Here is a 25,658-nt window from a genome sequence, read left to right as displayed (position 1 = left end):
CACACACACACACACACACACACACACACACACACACACACACACACACACACACACACACACAAGAGCAAGAACTTCTAAACAAGATATACTTCAGTGTGGTTGTGCTTTAGTTTATGCTCACAAACACACAACCTTCCTGTAACTAGAGTGAAGTCAAATTTGCCTGCTTTTCCCTAATTAAATCTTCAGATAGTCCGTCTCTTCCATAGAACAAATTCTTGGAGATGGTTTAAGCACTCTTTGTGCTTGTGGCAACTCCCAACAAATAGATCCCAACCAACCAGACAAATTGTATGTACCCATCCTTTTTTCTATTAATGTCACCCCAAAGATGTTATTAATGGGATGTCTGAGAGGGATCGTTTTGTGTTGCTCCTTAAGAAACTCTTGCTAGTTCTTGAGGTACTGTGAAAAACTGGGAACCGCATGAGAGCTTGGTGTCATGAGCGGTAGGTTAAAAGTAGAGTCGAAAGTCAGACAAACTTTGAAGTGGAGGAGAGGGTGTTCCAAAGTTTGGAAAAAGGTTTAAAATATGCCAGCAGTTATAAAGAAACTTATACTTATGAAAAAAAGCACCATAGCAGTTATAGCATCCAATATACTGGTTAACAGACAGTAGGTCAGTCAATGAATGTGCTTTTTTTAACATAACTTATCAGGATTTTGAAAATAAAAAAACACGAGGAGATGCCAGTGAAAAATTTAAAGTGGATTTCATTTGCTTCATTCATGTGATTCTAAGATAAGAGTTCAGTTCAGGCAAAATCATCAGTGTCTTTTGTTAAAAAAAGATCTGAGGAATGTGTTGGAGGTAGGAAAACAAAAAGCATTCTCATTGGAGGAGGCCCAAAAAACCTCCCATGAGTATCAAACTCATAAACCCAACAAAGGCCTGTAACAGCTACTTATTTTAAAAAGGTTAAGCCAAAGTAATTTAATTGTTCTCAGGAGCAGATGCTAAGTGGTGGCATGCAGTGGCAAGACAGAAGATAATAAGTAGTAAGATGTAACTGCAAGCCTGCTAATTTGCAGGAGTTTTAGGAATGAGAGTTTGTAAAGGGCTTGTGTTAGCCAAACAACTTGTTTCTTCTTCACAAAATGACTGAGTGACTGAGGGTGGGCTATGCTTCGGTTTGGACATTTTGTATAAATGAAAAATGTTCGAGGTGCTTTCAGCCAGAGAAGAAAACTTCTTTTCAGTCATGGCTCTTTGGTTAGAACTACGTGAAACATTGTCATGACCTTCATGAGATTTTTTTGTACTCGTTTATTTTCCCCCAGTCTTATTCATATTAACTGTTCACTTGAGATTTTGTATTAATTTTTCTGCCTCAGCTGAGCAGGATCTGAACACCTCTTATGAACATCCAGTCAGTTTGCAGTGTTATCAATTCTGAATTGCTACACTTGCTAATTTCCTGCCCAGGTACGCCAGAGTCGCTGGAAGAGAAGGAGCGCCAGCTTTCCACCATGATCGGTCAGCTGATCAGCCTGAGGGAGCAGCTTCTTGCCGCCCATGATGAGCAAAAAAAGATGGCCGCCTCGCAGCTGGAGAAGCAGAGACAACAGATGGAGCTGGCCAGGCAGCAGCAGGAGCAGGTAGGGGGGGTCCTTGGATGTGTTGGATGTGGGGCTGTACAACAGGCGTAGTTGGGTAAAAAGAAAGAAGAAAAAGACATTAATGTTAATAGTGTACATGTGTTGGTCTATGTGCAGGATAATGTCTGGGCTTTGGTGATATGAATCACACATAGTTCATTCTTGTGTGTTTATGCAGTTGTGTGCAGGGGTGCGTCTAGAAGGGGGGTGGGGGTGGAGTTTCACCAGGGCCCCAGAACATTTACTCAAGTACTCTAATGTACTTAAGTATTTCCACATACTTAATGCACTTTGTAGTAAGCAATATATAAGTAATTAAAATGATCCACAGCTGGAACATTAAAGAGATGTGTCCCTCCCCTGTGCCACCCCATTTTTTAAAAAAATTTGAAAACAGCCCTGGTTGTGCGTACATCATATTTAGAAGCAAACTAATGACTAAATGACAAATATCAATCAATAAATAAAGACATACATAAATAAATACAAAATTGAGTATATGATTGGCAGGGCTTTAAACTGTCAACAGTTCAATTTTAATATTCTGTAATTCCTTTCTTTGATTCCTTTCAGGTATTTTATTATTTTATTCATTCACCTAAATACTAAAATTTGAGGTTATCATTATTAAAAATAACAGAAAATTAGTCCAACGGGGCAAACAGCACATTTAAATGAATACAAATGTTAAACTTTACCAGGTTACATGAACCCATAGCAACTATATACACTTCAAATTACTGAGGTCAGAAAGCCAACAGCACTTAATACAAAGCATTGTCTTCTTGTGAATGCCTTCCTCTTAAACTGTTTGATCTATTGAACATTAAGGTTCTAAACCTATGAAAGTGTACAATATCTGGCACAAAACCCCTGATATTTAATAATTCCAGTAATAAGTTAGTAATTTTTGCTGTAATTCCTTGAATTCCACAAAGCCGCATTGTAAAAATGTTATCATAACTGAAATAATGGCCACAAAGGAGACATAGTTGTAAAGGAAAAACAAAGTGTCCCTAACAAAACGCGCGTAGGTGTATCTGTATGTCTTTTGACTGCACCTTCAAAAGTTGTAACAAAAGAGTCTCTTCGGGTGTCAGACGGTGATTTCAAAAAAACCGAAAACATTGTGTGACAGAGAAAGAAAGCGAGAGCCTACGCAGAGAAGTGTTTAGGTGAGCTGCTCTTTGTTTTCACTGTTTGCCGACACGTTACTGTAGGTTGGCATATGACAGGCTCTGTTTGGACAAGTCCACACCTCCCATCACAACACATTCCACCTTTCACAGCTTTACAAAGGAAACAGGCAAAGTGGAGAGCGCAAAGAGAAAGACAGATTCCAATATCAGCCAGTCATTTGGCTGTTGAGACTTGATAGGATAATGCCCTACAGACAAACCCGAGAAATCTGCCTTTAATGAAATATGACATGTGTGCAAATGGGGCGCCGCCTCCCATTCAGCAGCCTGTAATTACATTTCGGAATAAATATACTAAACGACTTCTCAAGGAAAAAAAAGAGGGGCAGCTGCTTTACTTTTCTGGTTCAGAATGGGCGGGATCACGTCGAGGACGTACTGTCCCTTTTAGGACTTTAACCTCTCACGAGTGGCCGCTCCCAGATGTCAGTCACCAGATGATGCTTGGCCTTTTAACATCTGACACTGAATGTTTTTCATTAGAGAATTTTACATCAAAACAACAACAGAGAAAATTATCACCCCTCCTGTTTATATGTGTGTGTGTGTGTCTGCGTGGGAGGGGCGGGCTTCCACAGGCACATTGGGTGTTGTTGGCTGATGTAGTAAACATGCCAATCTCACAGATTCAGTGTCAGTTAAGAGAATTGTTCATAAACCTTCTGTACTTGGATTGGATGCACCATCCGTCACACCAGCCGAGGCTTTTTAGAGATGATAATCTGAGGTCAAACTGACACATAACTCAGAGTCTCTCTACCTTTTTTTGATTTACTATACTGCATTTGAGACATGATTGACCTCACTGGTAGTTTTCAAGAGCAAATCACTTTAGCTGCCGCCTGTAGAGGACAGATACGTCCTCATCATCATCTTGAGTACCAGATGACAATCTTGCCTTTTAGTATTGTAAGGCCCTTACCTTAAAATGTAAAATGGCAGGAGAAGACGGTGTGAATCGACATGATATAACATAAAAGTGAAGAGATTTGGATCCGTTTTTCATCATCACCATCTTGAACCCCTGTACTTTTTATTTTTTACTTCCATAAGATCTCAGAGCAACATACCACTTCTGATAAGCCATTTATGGACATTTTCTTCTATTGTTTTTCTTTTATTTCCAATTAAAACATGCACACACACACATACACACCCTGTATGCATACTGTTTGTTCTTTAATATTTTAGAAACATGAATACGGTACAGAAATACAGATTATCCTTCTTCTCTTATCATCATTTTCACTCTTCTGCTGTGTGTGTGTGTGTGTGTGTCTGTGTGTGTGTGCGCGCGCACAGATTGCCAGACAGCAGCAGCAGCTGTTGCAGCAGCAGCACAAGATAAACATTCTTCAGCAACAGATCCAGGTTAGTAGCCAAACACACCTTCTCAAACATCTACATATATACAACCAGACACACACGCTTCCTTTTTTCAGTCTGGACTTGCCTTCACGTTTACTCCTCCTGCCCTCTGCAGACTCCTCTTGTTTTGTTTCTTGTCCATCTCTGTGAGGATGCCAAGAACTTCTTATCTTTTGTCCTTTGTGCAGATGATCTAATTATTGTCTGTCCAAGCAGTTCCGTGACCATCTTATCATGTGTAATTGGAAAGCGGAAATAATACAAGAGGTTATGGCCTTTACTTTTGTGCTCTGCCTGCTGTTAAGAAAGCAACACCAAAGGCCTTCAGATACACACATAAAACACACAGCGGTGACTCAGTGATTGCCCTGGTTATAGCTGGATCATTCACTGTTGCATTGATTACTCAGCAATTGATACCCAAAGGTGCTCAAGGCTTATCCTCTTCCTCCTTTCTCTTTCTCTGCAGTATTTCCTGCTAACTGTAATCTTTTTTAACCTTTAAGCACATAAATGGATAAACATCTGTGGAGCGTGTACAGAAACCTGCAGGGAGATGCGTGAACTCACTTTTCTGCTTCTTTTTCAGTTTTTCAGTTTTCTCCTTTTCCTCTTATTCCTACATCTGTTTCAGTGAGCCATCTGATGCACTGAGATTTGTGAAGTGTTCACTGTTTACCTACATACCCACCAAGAAATTACCGCCAGCTGTGCGCCAAATGCTGATCAATTTGCTCAGCATGGCTGACTGTCACGTGGGAATTTAACAGGTTTATTTTTTTTAAGTGGTTGGACTTTAAAAAAGTCAGACAATCTGAATCCTCTGCCATCCGTCCATCCCATACTACTTTTGACCCCCCGTTGGTCCCAAGCTTTGGATCTCCCTGCTCTCCTGAGGTGTGATATAGTTAATGAGGGCTTACTTTCCCCCCTGCTCGTCTTCTTCTTCATCATCTTTTTATTATGAGGCCTCACCCTTGGATGTTAATAAAGCTCGGATTGGACTTCATTAGCCCTCTTAGCCCCAAGGGAGAGCGAGACCATAAAAACCAGCTCCTACTCTGATCCTGTTCCACACTGTGAAGCATGGATACTGTGTCATGTTTGGTTTTTTTAGAATGAAGAGATATGCAGAAGATGGCTCTTGAGAGCAGAGTGTTATTATGTGGAGCTTTGCAACCATCTGTCGTAAAAGGCATAATGTGTATTTTACTTTTATTTTCTTTGTTGAATTGAATTTGAAAAGGCCAGAATTACTGCAATCTGCTGTTTCATAAATACACAAAAATGAATGCACCAAAAAAAAAGTTAAACATTTGTTTTCACTGAGAAAAATGTGCTGCATCTTATTGTTATTTAAGTTATCTTTAAGGCAATAGCATTTGTCAGCAAACAAACCAAGCGCAGTAAGCAGCACATGGTGCATCTACTGTACAGAGAGTTAGAATTATTATGGCTAAGCTCCAGGGTTTAGTCACTGGGGTACGGGCTGTTTACGCTGTGTCGGATGTGTGTTGGCCTTAAACACACAGGCGGCGGTGCACTGGTCTGTTTCCACTTATCAAATCCAGACCTGAGCTCCTCTCAGGCCAATACTCTGAGGAGCTGACCAAATGCTACTGTTTCAGCTGAAAGAATAGGGCTCAGTGTGGTAAAACCACTTTTTAGAAGTGCCAGTTGTTGTTCATATCTTAATTTGAAACACTAGATGCCATCCAGATGGAAAAAATAAGGAACCTAAACAAAGTTTCTGCTAGAAAAGTGCAAGAGTTGAAACTGCATGATGTTTTACTTTCAGACAGCTCGTGCTATCTATTGCATCATCCAACCAACCATCGTTCATTAATTAGCATTTATTTTTTGGACTCCTAATAGATTCTGAAAGTTTTATAGATCAGCGCTGACTTGTGAAAAACTGTGACTTATGTGTATCTGGTTTCTGAATGGAAGACAATGAAAAGTCAGTGGTAGCTGTTTTCCACTGCTTTTTTTTTTTCTCTTCCATTTCTGTAACTTGTTGTTGCTTCTCTGGCTTCTGTTCCAGGATGGTGTCAGTGTGTTTGTCAGCTAGTGTGGTGGGGGAGCATAGTTCAAAGTGACCCAGGTTTCCTGTCATGTGGTTTTAAATGGTGTGGAGGGCCAGCGGGGGATGTCCACGGGTTAAAGAAACGCTTCCGAAGGCCCCATTCTGATATGGTTGCACACGCCGAGTCATGTACATATACACAAGTATGAAGAAATATGTTACACAACAGATGTTATTAGATAAAATGCCTGCACGTGCATTAAAACTCACACATGGTACTTATGCAATAACAATATTATAGCCATTTGATATCAAATTATAGAGTCTACATTAGGACATACACAACCCAAACATACATACGTGCACATAGACACATGTGCAAAAACTCTCACACACGCACACACACACACTCACATGTGCGCGTGCTCACACACACAAACACAGACACACAAACAGTGGTGGCGGGCTCTTTGTGTGCCGTAGGCAGAGTGGCCCAGCCCAGCCTGGTGGCTGACAGGCATGTGTCTTTGTTAAGTCGGTTCCTATAATGGCTCTCATATGTGGCCCATTTCCTTCAGGCCCACAAAGGCACAGGCCCTAACCGCACCGCCTGGGCCCTAGCTAACGGGCTAATTAATGACTGCAAAGCCGCACTCCTCCTCCTCCTCCTCCCTCTCTCTCTGTTCTTCATTTATAACTCTTGTCTCCTCCTTCGCCTGCCCTCCTCCTCCTTTTCTTTCTTTGAGATCTTGTCTCCGAGCGTTGCTTTCTTATTGTTTTTGCTTCGTATTTTCAACCCTGTTCTATCCTGTGCTCTATCAGCGTGCTGCCCTCTGCTGAAAGGTGGCCTTCTATTTACACAGTGATGAACTACAAGCTACGATATGGTTTTGATCGCCGTTCATAATTTAGGATTTTGACACAGTACTGGCAGTCTGTGACAGCTAAATAAGTTTCAGATGTAATTATTTATGCATCACAATAGATTTGATCTTCCCCTCTCTACATTCATCACTGCTGCTCTTAATCACCTAAAGCTTTTCCCTTGTCGATAAAGTGCTGATGTAAGGTGAGATTGCCGGGGTGTTAAACCTGCCTTAACACAAACAGGCACAAACACAATAATCCACACACTCACACACATGCATAAGAACTAATGGAGCAAGGAAATGGCTTAGATAGACAGGCAGCTCCTACATCAGCACATACAGCTTCAGACACAATGACTCGGAAAGCCATGGAAAGCCCATAACGTCGATTGGACTCACCAGCTATGGAAAATGCCTAATTCCCGATTTTACAGTGGCCCTGCCTCCAATCTATTAACCTGTGTGTTAGCCTAAATAAAAATCCTATAAGCAGCATACAGTAATTCTGTGTCCTTTAATTATAGTGTGTTTTCATTATGCTCACGTGGGTGTAACAAGATAGTGAAAAAAAAAAAAAAATCTGCTCTCGTGGTGATTTTGGCTTGGAGGCCAAACTGTATTAGCCCTGCTTCTGCATTTATCACGTGATACACCCTGCCTCAAAAAGGCAGTTTATGGACACAGCTACCAAAAAAGTAACAGCTTTAAAACTGTGAATAAAGATTTCCAAGTTACAAAATGATTATTTTTAGTATCAGAATTTGCTCCGTTTAGTGCAATAACTTTTGGATGTCTGTCCGAGCAATGATTGTTTAATTTAAACCCATTTATGAATGTGATGGAAAGAAGAAGTTAGTCACACCAGCTGGTGGGAATCTTGGTTGTGTATGGCTTTCTAAGGTTTCAGCTGAGAATGATGCTAATGTGAACCCTAACTTTTTTTAAGCATGCACAACAACCACTCTATTATACGGTGGCCCTGACAGGCCAAACGGACTGCAACTTAAGAAAACACCAGCAATAAAAAAAAAACGCCGCAAAAGCACAAAAAACAAAACAGAAATAGGAAAAAACAGATTTCCAAAAGCACAAGGGAAGTGTTTCTGGGGAGATAATAACCCGACGGACCAGTTGCAGGAACCCAAAACATGGTAGGTGTGTTTTATCATGATTCATATAATACCGATGACGGATTTTTAGGCTAATAGTTAGGCTAACACGTTTACCTCTCATCTTTTCTTTCCTCACAAAACCGATAGATCCTCCACTTCTTTTAAGTGTCTCCCAGCGCAATTCTTAGTATATTTTGGTTCCTGCAACTGGTCCGTCGGATTATTGTCTCCCCAGAAACACTTCCCTTGTGCTTTTGGACATCTGCTTTTTCCTATTTCGTTTTTCGTATTTCTGTTTTCTTTTTTCCTATTTCCATTGTCGTTTTTCCTATTTCTGTTTTGTTTTTCCTATTTCCGTTGTGTTTTGTGTGCTTTTGCAGCGTTTTTCTTATTGCTGGTGTTTTCTTAAGTTGCAGTCCGTTTGGTCTCTCAGGGCCACCGTAGGTATTAGCTACTGAGCAGCTTTCATTTTAAGGAGTGATGCACCACGTTGTGATCTGATATTTGGTCCTTTGTAATACACCATTAGTTCCTCAAGTATCTAAAGCTAACAAATCAACAACAAAATTGCTACTTTTTGTAATATATAAATCATGATATATAATCTTGACTTGAGTTTATATATAGGCTGGAACATCCAAATGAAGACCTAAGTGGCACAACATTGTCCAAAACCAGCTATAGCCACTGATGAGCTTCACACTTGGTTAGCTCTCAGATATGTTAGTGGAACTTTAGTTACACTAAATCATTTGATTAAAACTGCATTCAGTATAAATCTGGATTTTTAAAGTCCAGCCTTTACCCCACAGTTATCTGTCCTATATGACACAGAAGTGAATTAGCCAGAGCCACAGTGTGAGATTGTTGGTTGGCTGAAAACGGAACTATTAGAAATACTCGACATAGTCACTAACTACTTCCTTTCATAGTAAATATACCTATAACCTATTCAGCTGCTGCAACACGTTCAGATGTTACAAGAAAGTTAGGTTAGGAGCTTGTCCATGAAAAGACCGGCAAACTTGGAATATATAGTAGTGCCCAGAATTAGACCCAAGTCTGTTAGGGTGCTTTCACTTTACTGTGGTCCTGCTCTCTGAAGCGAGCTGTGTGCTGATTTGAGGTCCATCACAACTGTTTCCACATTCTAAATCAAACTCAAAAACTTTCCTATTCTTCCAGGCCTAATTACTGTGTGCGTGTGTGTGTGTGTGTGGGTGGGTGTGCGTACATGTGCTGTAGCACTTGCTTCTTGTACAGTTTGTTATATGTGTGGTTATGTGTTTCAGTGAGTATTTTTTTCAGTGTTTTTTATAGTTTTATTCTCTATGTAAGCTATTTTGCATCTCTAAACCCATATTTGCTGGCTGTAACTGTAAGTGTTGTCTGAAGTATTGCCTGTCTTTCTTTAAGCGTGCCTTTTTGATAAGTCAATCTTCTTTTAATTTAATTTGTATGCAGTTGTTGGCAGTGCTGGAATAGCAGCTTTTGTTGCAGGAAATTTTCCCAAATGATGCCAAAAATTACAATAATTGCAGTAACCTGCAATTATTGTATTATGCAGTAACATCAGTATGCAATTTTCTACACATTAGGCCTGTTTTGGGGATGCACCGGACAGTGGTGGAAATCATTTTGCAATATTTATAAGATAAGATTAAATATTGACAGAACGGTAGCGAGATGATGTGCAGTATGTTAAACCTAAGTTTAAAAATAACAGTAAAAACATATTGATCTATTTGGCTCTCCAGTGTTCATTTTAAAGTTGACTCAAAGAGCAACATCACCAAAATCTTCAGGGCTTAATGTTTACAGTTGGATACATACTTTACATTTATACTTTGCAGCGGTGGATGACGCTGTGAATGTCAAGTTTAGTGTCGCACTGGTTCAAACCCACTTGTGCATACCTGCTGCAATCAGGCAACTACGTTTCTTTGTCTTCTCTCCTTCTCAAACAGATCAGCGCACAGACAGACCACATACGTACTCATTGCCCCCTAACCTTGCTGCCCTTACACAAGAGGACCATTAATTCTGTGTGTGTCTGCGTGTGTACACATGTTCCTTGTTGCCTAGGTGTGTATGTCGATGTGTCTGGTGGGCAGTTAGAGGAAGGGGACCTTGTGTTTTCTTAGTGGCTGAGCAGAGGGGGGCCCCTGCAGCACCACCTTCCCCAGTCCATTCATCCAACCTCCCCCCCTCCCCTTGGTAAAAGGAGATCTTTGTGTGTTTGCGCTAGTGAAGCAGCCCCAGTCAGTCCCAGTGTTCCCAGAGGAATACAATGAATGGGGGCATTTTGTCCCACTCTATAACCTACACCCCCCAACTTCGCTCTTTTTCTTCTTTTTTTAGCCATTCGGACACACAGACTTGTTTTTCTTCTCTCTTCATTCTCTTTTGTCCGTGTCACAAGACGTCGGCCCTCTTGTCTGCCTGCATGTGTTTATAGGAATGCCTCAAAAGTACACTGACCTACAAGTGTGTTTGCTTGTGCGTGTGATGACTGCCTCCTGAGATATCAGGCTTTTTATCTGTGTGACCTAAACAATGCTGTCAGAGGAGCTGCTCAGGTGGCACTTGCTCTGTTTTGGCAGAGCTATGTGTGGACACACACGCATTTGAGCATTTTTATCTTTATTGTAGAGTCTAGTGGTGAAGATAGACAGGACAGTGATGAGAAGGGGAAGACACACAGAAAAGGGCCACAGGTCAGACTTGAACCAGGGCTGCTGCGCTACGGCTCTGTTCCATGTAGCTGTCTGAAGCGATGCGCAGAAGCCCGTTTTTAAACCAATTAACTACTTTTAAACCAACTGGTCATTCTAAATTGACCGTAGGTGAGAATGTGAGTGCAAACTGTTGCCTGTCTGTCTGTGTTAGCCCTACAACAGACTGGTGACCAGTCCGTGGTCTAGCTTGCATCTTGTCCTGTGGTACCTGAGATAGGCTCCAGTCCCCCATGTGACTCTGAATTGGATAAGTGAAAGAGGATGGATTGAATGGACAAAGCAGTGTATTTCTATTTGGTTTACTCAATAACCCAAAGCCAGTTGATATCCAATTAACAATGATAAAAAAGAGTTTTGAACAAAAGTAGAAAATTCTCATGAATTCTGAGAAGCTTAGGCCATTTCTTTTTTTCTGAATGCAAAATGCTTTTCAGCATTAATCGGGTATAAAAAAAATCAGTCCATGTACTTTCTGTTGATCAATTAATCCCCTCAGCAAACACAGTAAGTTCAGAAATAGTTCTTTCCTTCTCTCTCTATTTAATTATGCTCTTTGAACCTCCCTACCTCAAGCCTTTCAATCCATCCACACACTAACCACGAACAGCGCATAAGATGGTCATCTTATTCAAATAATTCAGCAAGGCAATCCCGCTGCACATATGCACAGAAATCATGCAACATGTTGCTTGTGTATGCTTGAGCTCCAGCGATGAACCTTCCCTGGGAGGTCAGTGGGAGGGGAGAGGGCAGCGTTGTTAATGAATTGGTAGTAAAGGAGACGAATGGAGGTAGATGGCATTGAAGTGAGGAGGGAAATGGAAGGAGAAGGAGGGAAGTGTCTAAAAACATTTATCTGAAAGCGTAACATAGTCACAAAAGAAAAGCTGAAAACAGAGGGATAAAACCAGAATAATGAAGAGCAGATATGAAATGACAAGAAATTTTGAGATTTTTTAGTAAAGTTTCTTTTAGTAAAGTTAGTTATTATCAGACATTTATTTGATTGACTTTGATTTTTGACCTCGCTAATATGGACTTTTTGCCTTTTTGACATTGCTTTCTTTTTTCCTTTCTCCTTTTCAAGGGTTTTTGTTTTTTAAACTTGAAACATTAGTTATCCAGTAACTTCTAGAGCTCTACTAATAATTTAAAAAGACGAATTATATTTCTTAATAAGCCATTTGAACAAACAATCCTTGGGGGCATTTTTTTAAGAAAAAGAAGAGGCAACCAAAGGAAAAAAAAACACAAAAAGAGAAAAGACTGCGATAAAGGGAAGAGATATAAGGAAAGAAAGTGGGGCCGTCCGGTGGTTTAACACAGTCAGCCCTAATAGATTCCCGCAGGCTCATCTTTGATTTGTTTCTTTTCAGTTCAAGCCCTCGGGGTCTTGACTTAGTCAAACCCACAGATTTTAAGAGCCTTTCAAGCTGACATGAAAGGCAGCTGTTAACCTCTCTGTTGTTTTAAAGGCCTTTTCTTGGCATCTTTACACTTGTCTCTTAAGAGTATATGTCTTAATTTGTTGTTTGGCTTCTGTTCTTCAACTCGATGCACCAGTTGATCATGTCATTGCCTGCATTGTTTTTCCCTTCTCCTTGTCTTCCCCTTCCTTTCATCGTGATCTTTATCGTTCCTCACTTTAACCTTCCTTTGTGATTTCTCATTTTAAATCATTCTTTCTTTCTCTCTGCTGACTTTCTGTTTTATTTTATTTTATTGCTTTTGTTTCTACCTTTTTTTCCTTTTTTATTTGTGATTTTCTCGTTTCTCATCTTCCTTTTCTATCATCACTCAAGATTGTTATTCTTCTTTAAAAATCTTTGAGTTTTTTGGTAAATCTTGGAGCTTTTTTTTTCTGTTGTTGTCTGTGAATCTGCATCTGTCTCAGTATTATTTAATGGATACAGCAGTTGGCAGATATCTCTCATCTGTTGTCTCTCTCTCCCAGGTCCAGGGTCATATGCCTCCTCTGATGATACCAGTGTTTCCTCATGACCAGCGGTCTCTGGCTGCAGCTGCCGCAGCACAGCAAGGCTTCCTTTTTCCACCAGGCATGTCTTATAAGCCAGGTATAACACCCCCCCCCCAACACACACACACACACACACACACACACACACACACACACGCACACAGTGGAATCCCTATCTATGTTAATTAGATGTGTCAGGTGAGGAATGTTCTGAAAATTAGCGCAGAGATTTACAAGACCCACTTCAGGATCAATACATTGGACACAGTTAGGACTGGAATGTCTCCTTCATGGCATGCTGCAAGCATGTCAGTTGCACAACACATCCTGCAACATGGAATTTCACGCTTTCCCTCTCCGTCTCTCTCTCCCAAGAGTTTTCACCTTTTGCACACCAACCAAACAATATAGACATAAGGGCGACGCACTCAGAAAAATCACGTACGTTGCACTTAAATGAAGGCATGCATACTGCATGTTTCGGCAGACCGTAAGGATTTTGCACAAACAGGGTAAAGAGAAAACACTTAAAGTCGCCCACAGAAAGAAATGCACCGCACTTCATTGGATTGTCTGCACCACCTGCTTTCATCAAGTCTTTTGCACATTCCTTTCTTGCAAACATCCCTCCTGGTGCTTGCCTGACACAGTACAGCACTGACCCGTCATACGAATATTATTCCTACTGCATGAGCATGCACTCCCGTGAGGCCGCAATAAGAGGAAGAAATGAAGAAAGGGATTAAAAAGCTATTATTGTATACTCTCCTTTGACATTGGTCTGTTTTCAACAAAGGCTTGGACATGGAAAGCCTTTTAAGGACAAACAGTAGGGGTTATACACATACTCATATATGAATTTATGAGTGCATCACAATGAGGAAGCTCTGGACTTGAACTCTGCTCGCCCTGGTCTCAAGCACTCGAGTGTGCCGACAGCAAGCGTTAATAACCTTTGAATAAAATTTCTGTGACCCTTCATGGTTCATTTGGCATGAATAAAAACATGAGAAGAGTAAGGAAGGAGACAAAGAGCGAGACAGAGCGAAAGAGACAGAGAGGCCTAACTGAAGGTAAAGAGCAGGTTAGTTCTTGTGCAGTACACCCCCCCACGACCTCGCTCTACAATATGTGTTGTTTTGGTTATTCAACAGGTGAGAATTACCCAATGCAGTTCATTCCATCTGCAATGGCAGCTGCAGCAGCGTCTGGACTCAGCCCGTTGCAACTACAGGTAAGATGCAAACACCTTCATCAAAACAAACAAGCAAAAATGTGTGTGTATGTGATTTAATAGTACTTGGAATATATAGAGATATTTTCCTCTAAATTAAAACTGTGTAAAACGTGTGAGTAATGGCTTACCAGAACAAAATGATCACATGAGACAAGACCAGAAACTGTCTGACAATGAAGTGATGAAAAGTAAGGGTGTGGAAGTTGGTGGGTGTGACTGTTTTTCTGTGAGATATGCTTCATTTTCACCTGGATTCAGTTAATAATAGTATTATTATGTGAAACCTCCTGCACGCTTGGCGATGACTCAAACGTCTTATTGCCTTTGCTGTCAAAGATTTGACTTTACCTGACGTGACCTAATTAGAATGTTTTGTACAACTTGTGCTGTATATTTTTTCATAGTGCCACTAATTAATAATTCTTTTAATTCTGTCACTGAACAGAGTCTATGTCTATTCTTCAAGTGAATGCATTAAAATCAGTTAAACAACTGCAGTTAAATGACGTCTGGAAAATAAGACAAAGAAAAAAGGGTGACTGTTTGTCAGGTACATAAAAGCAGCAGCTGAGATGAGAGCAAAAATTGAACTAGTTGAGTAGTTTATATGAATCTATTTGCTGTTACTTAGGATGGGTTAGAAATGGGGTTAGTGGTATTTAGACTGTTTTTGAGTGAAATATGTAAATCATTTATCCACTTTTGATGTGTATTGAATGACCTCTGCCTTGTTTGTGTATGTTTTCTCTTTTACCCCAGGAGAGGGTCTAATGAGAATGAATAAAGAACAGGAAGAAAAACACCAAAAGTTTAAGATAAATTTAAAAAAGACTCCAAATGAGAAAAAAATATAACATGACATGCTGATTAAAATAAAAACTTTAGAGAACACAGCAGTCTATTAATCTATATCTAGCTCGAAGTCTTTTCTGTTTTGCACGTCATGAGTAAGAAGCCAAGGCTATTGTGCAACTTGTTGAGTGTCTGGTAGACCTAACCTTGGAAGAGCCTCTGGCAACAGCTACAATATAGAAAAGAACTAGATGCTTTGCATGTGAAGTGATAACTTCACGTACAATGGCTGCATAGTTAAATAAGCAGACAGAAGGTCTACTGTTATCAAAAGAACTGAGAGAAAGAGAGAAATGCCACACTTGGAGGTGTCCTCTGTGCAGCTTGTAGGTCCTGACCTTAAAAACACAAAAATGAAGCAAACGAATTACCTGCAACCACAGTAATTTGTCTGCTGCCATTATTTGTTTTCTGATTTTGCTTTTTCATAAACCTAACCATTATTCCCATCTTTTTTATTCTCTAAAATATTTGCAACTACCTCAAAAAAATTCCATACAAGCTCAAATAATTATTGTAAAAGAACTTGAAATACAAACAGAAGCTTTCTTCATACTTTTAATAGAGTTCCTGTACATTTGATTTTTTTTTCAATAAAGCAACGTGACACATTGGTTGAAGATGATGCTCCATAGGTTGCCAAAATGCTAGCCCTCTTATCCGCTGCTTGTCAGCTGTGTCAGACAAAAGCTGTTATGATGAATCACAGAGGAATTCCAACCCAACAGCACAACACCTGGCCCACACAATTCATCAAATATTTTATTGCTTGACACATGTGCTTTGAGAATAGCACTTATCCATAATGGTTATCACAGAGCACATTTCCAGGGGAGGGGGCAAATCAGTGAAATAAAAACGAAGAAAACCTCGACTCCCTAAAGATGCTTTGGAATTTCACAACATAACATCACACATCATCAACACTTCCTGCTTTACCTACCGTCAGCTGAAAAAACAAAAGCCCTCACGAGCTTTTTCACTGGCAAACAATACTGCTTCATCATGTCAGTTGTTACCATAGCGTGCCTTTTGGATATAACAAGAATCCTTATCTCAGTTTATTCAATTTGTATTGTGGTTTTCGCTTATCGAGGCACTCATTAGCCGCTATTGACTTAGCAAAGCGCCGTGCTGCGCTGAGGGGATCGGAGCCTCCTGGCTCCACTCCTGGCTTTGAAATTATCAAAAGAGCTGTACGGTGAGTGAGAGGTAAGAGGATGAGTGATGTCAGAGACGCAAACTCATTCACGTTTAAACACTGCCTGAGACACAGAGAATAAGAGGCAGAGAGAGCAACCTGAATGAAAGAGGAAGTTTCTCATCAAGGCATCGGTTGAAAACAAGTCAGAGACTGCCAAGAAAAAATGCAAAAAAGCAGTGAGACCGAGGAAGTATTTAGGCTGGGAAAAAAAACTATTATTTGAGGAATTTTTTAGGAGATGGAGTGCTGGTTTCCAGCATATTTGAATATTGTTTTGACAATAATGTCAAAAGAAATCCTGATGATGAGATTTAATAATGGTACTTGTCTAGTTAGTTAGTTCATTTGCATCAATAAAATGTTTAAGGTGCACCTTTTGTGACACGGCGCAGTAACGTGGGCGGCAGAATGTACAAAAAGACCTGCGTAGTGTGATGATATCAGTTAGTGTTTTTACAAGGCCTGGCTGTATTTGCAGTATTAGCATTCAGTATATAAACTGCAGCTTTCTGGTGCTCTTCCCAACATTGCAGCATATTGCTTTCAATATTTCAATATGCAGTGAACATACGATCATCCAGCAGTGACAGCTGACACATTTTGTTGCTCATCTGTCCTGTTGTGATCGATCCATATTTGCATCTGAGCAGCTGTTACTGCAAACATCACCTATGATGATGATGCATACATAAAAAATCTGTATGAATATAAAAATCTGAATGTATCTTTGGTTACAGTAGTTACTTTTACTCTTTCACATCACATGAATTTTACATTTACTGTAAAATTGATGTGATGTCTTGACAGGCCACAAACTGAGGCCTTACCCATTCTATTAATTTTAGATAGTCTCAGTAAAGTTGCAGGAGTGACGTAGCAACCAGAGACTATACAAACCGAATGGCACTTCTCTACAGTGGCTACAGATAATCACTGGCACAGCGAAATGAGCGGGACCAGAGATAAACTTTTCTCAACTTGCAGGCAAGCGACTGAAGCAACCACCACTGAAAACGCAGGATTTCACTAATTAACATGTGACCTTGTAGTAAATACATTAGAGGGTTACCCGGGTAGCCAGATAGCAGCTGCCAGGTTTAAAGTACTGCACGATGGGCAAATCAGTTCTAGTCTGGATGCAGCTTTAACTGTGAAAAAGGGAAACTGTGCATTATCGTGTTAGCATTATAAACAGACAATTATATTATATTTGTTCTGTGTTATCAACCTCCTCTGCTACATACTGTAGTCAAAACACACCAGCTGGCATCAAACATTTGTAATGCCAAATCGATGCTCAGTTCAGGATAGACAGATGTTGTAGTCAGACTGCTCCAGATGTTTCAAAGTTGAGCCCTGTAGCTCTCATTCAAACAGCTGGCTGGCACTGAAGGTCAGAGAGAATAATTTCACACAGGAAAAGTCACCATACTGTCAGAAAGCGCCGTCTGAAAAGTTTTATATTGTATATCTATATCTATACACCTTTATAAGTCATCTAAATCTGCATTACTAAGCTGTCTGGGAAAGGCTGTTAAGCAAGCCTTGACCCATCATGAACTGACCTACCAATTCTGATAGCACAAATGTTCCACTATTGGCGTGGGAACTTGATCCATCCAATTGTTTCCAGAGCGTTGCAATAGACCCTTCACAACAGTAGATTTCTGCTGAAGAAAGGCCCTCTTTGTGCGCCGCTAATGCGAGGGAAATACAGTTGCTTAGCAGACATTCTTGCTGAAATCATAAGACATCTCTCACTTTGTATCTCCATGCTTAGTGAGTGTTAGGCACGGAGACAAAGGTGAGGAAACTTAATGTGGCCCCTGGTAATGATTTCTGCTCGACTGCCAACACACTGTACATAAAGCATGAATGACCTTCTGTGTCATACACTGAGAAAAATGTTTGATACTGACTGATAAAACCGAGAACCAGAGGTCTTTATGCAGCCTGTCTCTCTTTCCATTTGTCTTACTATCTTTTTAACACAAAAGTGCAATATTTAGAGTCTGCCCTCTGTCCGGGCCGACTCACTGACAGTCAATCCACTTCATGCTCTTCTTCCTTCTCGTTGCCCCCCCCCCCCCGGAACCTGCTGAAAAAAGACAAAACCTCATTTGTGTTGTGCACTCCTGAGATCGATAGCAGCTGGACACTAAAAGAGGCCAGCTGAAGGGAGTCTCCACTCAGCCCTAATGGGACAGAGCAGTCTGAGCACGGAGGAGGCTGCTGGTGCACTACAATCTAATAGTCCAAACAGAGGTGCAGACACCCAGACCACAACATCATCACCTTCTCTTTGTTTTCTAAAGGATTACAGTGATGTAGCCGCCCCCCCCCCCCCTCCCCCCCCCCCCCCCCCTCCAAAAAAAGAAACAACAGACAGCAAAAATGCTAATAATCACGTGTGTCAGAAATGACTAATCATTTGGATTTTAGTCAAATGGGCACTGATATCCAAAGTCAAATAGTCTGGAGAGCTGAGACACACTTCGAAGCCCTCTTTGTCAATTTGCAATTTAGGAAATTGCAGCATTGTCTTCCCTCGGGAGTTGGCTGAATGGCAGGAACTCTGGTTGGTGTTGTTTACGCTGCAGATTGGTTTCCCCAGTCCACAATCAATCTCTGAGTGTCTTGAAGAAGCAGAGAAAAAAAAATCAGGTAAAAGCTCTTATTGTCAGTCTGTTGTTTGTTCAACAGTTCCCTCCTCATATTTGTAACCGTTGACAGAATCGCTGCTCGCAGCACAAAAGCTGTGGGTGTGTTTGCGAAAAAAAAAAGCACTGCGTGTGTGTTTGTGCAGACATGGGTGTGAGATCCTAACTGTGTGTTTTACCTCAAGGACTCATGTGTCTGCCCCAGCCCCTGCTCCCCTTAGAGCTGTAAGAATATCAGGCATCACCAGAAGTAACTCTGTGGTCGGCTTGATTGACGCGAGAGGCCTCACCACCAGTCATTCAAGGCACATTCTTACAGGGATCTCATATCGCCAGGGGTTGGACCGAGCACTCCCGGTACCTTCCAAGGAAAATAAGCGGCGTGACATCAGGGCTTTGTTTCAGCGGCGAGGCCCCTTCTGTTTGTGTTTAATATCGCTCTGAGAGAAGTGGAGAGAGGGCCAGCCAATTTCTCTGGCCCCAACTGCTGAGCCTGGCGCTTTGGCGGTGAAGCGACGGTGGTCTCGTGTGTCTGCGGTGCAAAACTCTGTCCTTCTCTCTCTTTCTCCATTGTGCTTTCTTTACTTTGGATCTCTGGTCCCGGGAGGCTTTGCAGTTTTGACTGAAGGGAAATCAGATCTCACAACACTGGGGGTCATTTAGGCTGAGGGGGCAGAACGTAAAAACAGAGAAAGAAAGGGAAAAAAACAGAGCTGGAGATGGGGTTGAAAGATATGACGAATGATTTCTGGACCTAAACTAAGAGTCAGAAGACAAGTGGAGAGAGTCAAAGGGAGATCAAAAGAAAGCGGGACAAAATAAAGACAGAACTGTAGATGGAGGGAGGAGTACAGATGAGGTGAGAGTAATGAAAAATGAGAGGAAAGCAAAAAAGAGAAAAAAAGTCAGAAAGAAAGGAGGGAATCTACTGAAGGCCAGCCACGTCTGGGTGGTTTTCCTGAGGACAGGCTCTTTGATACTCCAGCACTCACACTCCAATGCATTTAGACAGGGGCTGACAGTGGTTTCAGGCAGTGGTTTGTCTGGCCAGCTAGCTTTGATTTAGAAGACCCTGGACTGTGGGCCGAGTATTTGACTCTTTGATTTTTGCTAAGTACCTTGGATGAAAAGTCAGTTCTCCTTTTTTCCCCTTTGTCATTTAATGTTTTCATCCAACACTAACGGCTTATACTTTGAGGGTTTTCTTTTTTATTTCTCTGCTATTTCTAAGCATTTTTTCAATTGAATCACTGGTCCAAGGTGTAAACTATGAACACCTGCTTAAATCTGATTATCCACTGTTGTCTTGCTTTGGGTTAAAGTAAGTAAAGAAATTGCCTGAAGCATTAATGCAAGGACAAACCAGAGGTGACAAGATTATTTAGACCCATGAAGCAGTTCCTAATATAATATTCCTAATCTAATTTTACATTATTTGACTTTTACCATTTAAAATTATGTCTCTGCTAAGATAGCCAAGACTTAACATTAAAACATCAGGACAATACCAACCTTTTATTACAAGTAAAACTGAAGCAAGGCTATTAAACCTAGCTTCATAATAGGTACCATTTTTTTCCTATTCAAAAGCTTCAAGATGCTGATCTTTGTGCAAGCTGCTCCAAACATCTGTTGAAAAAATAACTGTCAGAAAAGTACTGTAGATAATCTAGCATAAAAAAATAATTTGCTGGAATCCCTCCTTGATAAATAATACCTCAAACAAATCTTACATTTGTGTGGGATGCTCTTGTCAACTTCAGATGTAGATGTGTGTGTGTGTGGGTGTGTGTGTGTGTGTGTGTGCCTGTTTCCATCTAAGTACAGTGTGTCTTTGGCTCAAAAGATGCAGCCAGTACCAGGGAAAGGATAAACCAAAATAAATAAATAAATAAATAAAATTGACAGGATCAAGGGTGTGTGTGTGTGTGTGTGTGTGTGTGTGTGTGTGTGTGTGTGTGTGTGTGTGTGCGTGTGCATGAAAAAGAAAAGAGGAGAGAGAATGAAAGAGGAAAGCCACTGACTAGCTGCTGGCGCGCGATGTTAATAGCCTGTCGGTTTTGCTGGTTTCTTCCCTTTTTTTGCAGCAGCTGTATGCCGCCCAGCTGGCAAGCATGCAGATCTCACCAGGAGCCAAGATGGCTCCCCTCCCACAAGCTCCCAACTCCTCCAGTCCCCTTTCTCCCTCCACCCTCAAGAGCGAGAAGCGAGCATCCAGCCCTGTCTCTCAGATTAAGGTAGGTACTTTGTTCAAATGTTGTTAAATGAGTGCGCCCTGCCAAGAGAATGGAGCCAGTCTAGATGTACCGAGAGCTTCTTGTGTGTTCTCTTGATGATGTTATATTTAAATGTGTGTGAATGGCTTTGCTGACTTTTGCTACAATAGTGAATTAGACTCTTCATGTTATGGGTATGTGCAGGAAAATATGGTGATAAATTAGCAGACAACATAATAGAAGAAGTACAAAGTGGACTCCAAATGTTGTAATAATAATGTTGATGGTCACTGCAAGTAAAAGTGAAAGCTGGAAATATGGAATTTGTTGAAACAATGAGCTGCACATTGGCCCCTGTGTTCTTCACTGTCAATTAGAAACAGCTTATTTAAATGTCACAGGCTGATGCACACACAAACACATGCGCACTCACAAGCTGACACTGGCGCTGGCTGCTGTTTGGCAGCGTACGCCTGATCTTTACTCGGTGACGAGGCAGTAATGGAAGCCATGTGTGTGTGTGGGGCACAGCTGCAACCGGCGTCACAATAGACCGGCGTCAGAGCTCACCGCACTCAAACAGTAGTGCCGTGCCCTCCAAACTCCTCATCCTCCACAGTAAACCCCACGCATACTCATCCCACCCTCAGCACGCCACCCGCATCCTAACGTACCCCCTTTCCCCATGGAAAAGCTCGTTCTGTGCTCCTTCCCCTCTCAAAACTTCCTCAGCTGCGGCTCAACTCCAAATTAGAGCCACGTTCATTAAATGTTTTCTGCCAACACAAGAGCCGCAGTCAGACTGTGCTGGCGTGCTGAAGTTTACTTTATGCTACTATTTTTCCATTTCCAAGAATTCTTTATGTGGATTAGTGTGGTCATGAAGATCTGATCAGAAATAAGAAATCACACAAACAAATGTGCCATTGTTTATATACAGTAAGGAGGCTTAAAGAGCTGATCGGTAGAATTCATTTATTAAAGGCCAAAAACTTAAGGATCTAGGCTCTACAAGTAACACTGCACAACATCAGCAGGTTTGCTCATCTTTATATCAGTTTCTAACTCTTATTTTATAGCCTTTTTATTAACCCTTCATTTGGTAATTTAGCTCCTGTTGGAAGGGCTTTGTATAAATGGTTGCTGCACCTGTTTCACTAACAGGAGGAAGGATCCACACAGCCACTGAACCTCTCAGCTAGACCCAAGACAGCTGAACCTCTTCGCTCCCCGACATCCCCAACACAGAGCCTGTTCTCTGGAAACAAGACCAGCCCTACAGGCATGGGCAAAGGCCGCATCCCCAGCCCTATTCCCAGCATGGGCCGGAACACCTCCCTGGGTAGGTAACAAACACTAACATGCACTTTAACACCAGAGTACCATTTACCACTGGCTAGCTGGGGTGGGCCACCCAGTCTACTAGCACTGCTACGTTTCATTAACATTCATTAACACTATCCTTACACTCATCTACAATTAGAATGACACAGAGTAAATGCTGCAAAGAAAAAACGCTGAGGCGAAACACTGATGTACTTTTGCTCATGCATTCTCTTTCACACACAAACCAACACTAATATGCATTTGTGCACGAATGTATCGCTCACATCTGCAGTGTACATCCGCCCAAAGCAAACACGTCGAGCAAAAAACAAAAGCCTTGCCTTCAACTTAGCCGGAAAAACAAAAACATCACCCACCCAAACACCTCCCACTCCCACTGCCACCCACAGACAAACCAAGAAGCGTCGCATGTGCCTGATAGACTGCAGACACCTAAACCCCATGAGGAGACCTGTGTATGTGTGTGTGTGTGCGTTTTGTGTGTGTATTTGTATTTTACAGGAGTCCAAAGCCCTGTATTTAGCCCCAATGAAAACCCTGGCAGCGGAAGCAGTGAAACCCAGCACACGTTATTTGGTTTTTAAGAGCTTCCTCACATCATTGTCTGCCCGCGCTAGACCTTTTATGCCCCTACCTCTGCTATCTGTTATTAAGGCCAATCTAAAGCCTCTCATTATATCCCCCCAGAAAACAATTTCACCAGCTCGTCTGGAGTGGCTTTGAGGACGCGACGCTTGTGTTCCTGCAAAGTTATTTTTTGCCCATTTTAACGGCCACCCAAGCATACAGTGCTTCCTACTTGTCTGCTAATTAAATGAGGAGGGCGACGGAAACTTTGCATCCTTTTATTTATTTCTTTCCCCTTATTCTTCAAATGTGCATCGGCTTCAAAAGTGTGAAGCGTGGTGCATAAACAAGGGGGAGGAGGCTCAGTCATGTTTTGACACAAATGGCCTGGAACAAAACTTGAACAACACTTGGAGCTGATATAAGATTGGAAATCTCATGTTTATACAGTTGAAATGTTATTTAATGGGAATTTGTATTCAGCCTTTCTGAACGTTTGACTATAAGGACTTACACTTTCTGTTCTAGTATCAGGAGACTCTTACTAAATAAAGTAAAAGCACTAAACTGAGTTCTAAAAAGTTTGGCCTGGTTTGTTCAAATAGAAATTTGTAGCACTGGGTAATAGCACAGATCAAATATGAACGCACTATAAGAACAAAGGTCTTGGGTCACAACTCTTAATCTTTGAATTCAGGTCTTTTCAGTCCCATTTCCACAGGTGTATAGAGTCAAGCTCCTAGCCACATGTGGTAATGTGTGTAAGATGCCACCGTTGCAACAAGCCAGTTTGTGAAATTTTTTTCAGTCCTAGATACTCAACGATCAACTATAAGTGGTATGATTGCAAAGTGCTAGTGTTTAGGAACCACAGCAAGTCAGCCACAAAGTGGCAGACCATGTAAAATTACAGATCTGGGTTTTTGGGTGCCTGCTCAATAACTGCAGAGCTCCAAACCTCCTCTGACATTAACGTCAGCACAAAATCTGTGAGCTGGGAACTTCACGGCATGGAGTTCCATGACTGAGCAGCTCTTGTTGGCAATTTGTAGGTAGGCCAGTACATTTGTACACATGGTATATTCATAAAGGTTTTCTGTTTATTTATGTATGCGTGATTGCAAATCCTTTTCCCTACACAAAGTGTCAAAAAAAGAACATAACCTTTTCTTTTCAGTGGTTATTCACATCAGAGCCAGAATAGTATTAAATGTGTGCAATTCATTTTTATGCTACCCAAACATGTCCCCACTGCTGTATTGCCAGTCAAAGTGACATATGGCTGTCTCTCGTCTGTTCTCCATCTGCAGACATCTTGTCCAGTCTCAACTCCACAGCACTGTTTGGGGACCAGGATGCAGTGATGAAGGCCATCCAAGAGGCCAGGAGCATGAGGGAGCAGATCCAGAGGGAGCAGCTCCACCAACAGCAGCAGCAGCCAGGACACCACAGTCTGGAAGCAAAGCTATCTGCCCTCAGCAGCATGAACCTCAACAACGGCAACAAGGTTAGAAGGACAGGCGGGTCACATCTGGATGCATAAGAGGATGCACACACACTTTTTACTGATAAGGTCTGAAAGAGTTACATGAACTGAATGCAGTTTTCATAGCGATTACTTTTCTTCTAAAGAAGGATTTTTGGCTCCTGGAATAAAGGAATAAAGGAATTTCTGGTCCTAGAATACCGTCAAATAAATAACATAAAGATTTGCTAAATAACTAAATAAACTTTTCAGTTCTTTTTCAGTACTCAATATTTTTGGCTACAATTCCAGTCGTGCCTTTTCAGATTTTGAGGTTATAAATCAGCACTGTTAATTCAACACAAATATAAATCAAAAAACCAAAAAGACCAAAGCGGTCTTTGGCTAATGCAATAAATGAAATAAACAAAATAGGAATCAAGACTACAAACAAACTGGAAACAAGGACCACACAGAAACCACAAGCAGCACAACTACAAGCATCAACAAATGATTTACCAAGGACATAGAGGAGTATGGGACTCCATCTCACCCTATCTCTGACATCCTCTTCTGTCACACCAACTCTCATTACCTCCTTCATGAATTCATGAATCTTCTCTGTGGTCTTCCTCTTTCCTCCTGTATGACCGCTCCATATTCAACATCCTTTGTCCAATATACCCACGGTCCCTCGTCTGCATATGTTGAAACAATCTCAGCCTTGCCTCTCTTACTTTGTCTTCCAACCTGAGTTGTCCCTCTGATTTACTCATTTCTAAATCCTTTCCATCCTGTTCAGTCCCAGTGAAAATCTTAGGATCTTAAACCTGCTGCTCGGCCTCGTGGCTTTTTGTCAGTGCCACTGTCTCCAAACCGTACATCATAGCAGGCCTCACTACCATCTTGTAAATCTTACTTGTCACTCTTGCTGCTATCCTTCTGTCACAAATCACCCCTGACACTCGTCTCCACCCACTCCACCCTGCCTGGGTGGTTGACCTCAGGTATTTAAACCCATCTACCTTCACTATCTGCACTCCTTGCATGTTCACCTTATCACTTCGTGTTTCTCCATTTCATTCACTAATATATTCTGTCTTGCTTCTAATGACTTTCAGTCCTCTTCTCTTCTAAGGCTCTTCCACCTGCTCTCTATTCTCACTACAGATCACACTATCATCTGCAAACATCATATTCCACCCTTCCACCCCTTAC

At 41.4% G+C, this 25,658-nt stretch overlaps 1 protein-coding gene across 8 annotated transcripts in view; it reads left to right on the top strand.

Moving 5' to 3' along the window:
• The window catches only part of LOC100695872 (transcription factor SOX-6), a 101,568-nt gene that overhangs the window by 60,479 nt on the left and 15,431 nt on the right, over positions 1-25,658 (top strand). For 7 of the 8 annotated variants that reach the window (XM_005459959.4, XM_013264204.3, XM_013264202.3 and 4 more), the window contains 7 exons: positions 1,430-1,602; positions 4,104-4,172; positions 12,869-12,989; positions 14,047-14,126; positions 20,933-21,082; positions 22,226-22,403; positions 24,286-24,482. In XM_005459959.4, coding sequence (XP_005460016.1) covers positions 1,430-1,602; positions 4,104-4,172; positions 12,869-12,989; positions 14,047-14,126; positions 20,933-21,082; positions 22,226-22,403; positions 24,286-24,482 — 968 coding nt within the window. The remainder of the gene's footprint in view (positions 1-1,429; positions 1,603-4,103; positions 4,173-12,868; positions 12,990-14,046; positions 14,127-20,932; positions 21,083-22,225; positions 22,404-24,285; positions 24,483-25,658) is intronic. The other variant, XM_019361678.2, reaches the window with a different exon arrangement.

This window comes from Oreochromis niloticus, linkage group LG7 (genome assembly GCF_001858045.2).
Source record: "Oreochromis niloticus isolate F11D_XX linkage group LG7, O_niloticus_UMD_NMBU, whole genome shotgun sequence".
Taxonomy (NCBI): Eukaryota; Metazoa; Chordata; class Actinopteri; order Cichliformes; family Cichlidae; genus Oreochromis; species Oreochromis niloticus.
Note: the sequence above shows the minus strand (reverse complement) of the source record. Positions and strands in the feature narration are given on the sequence as shown.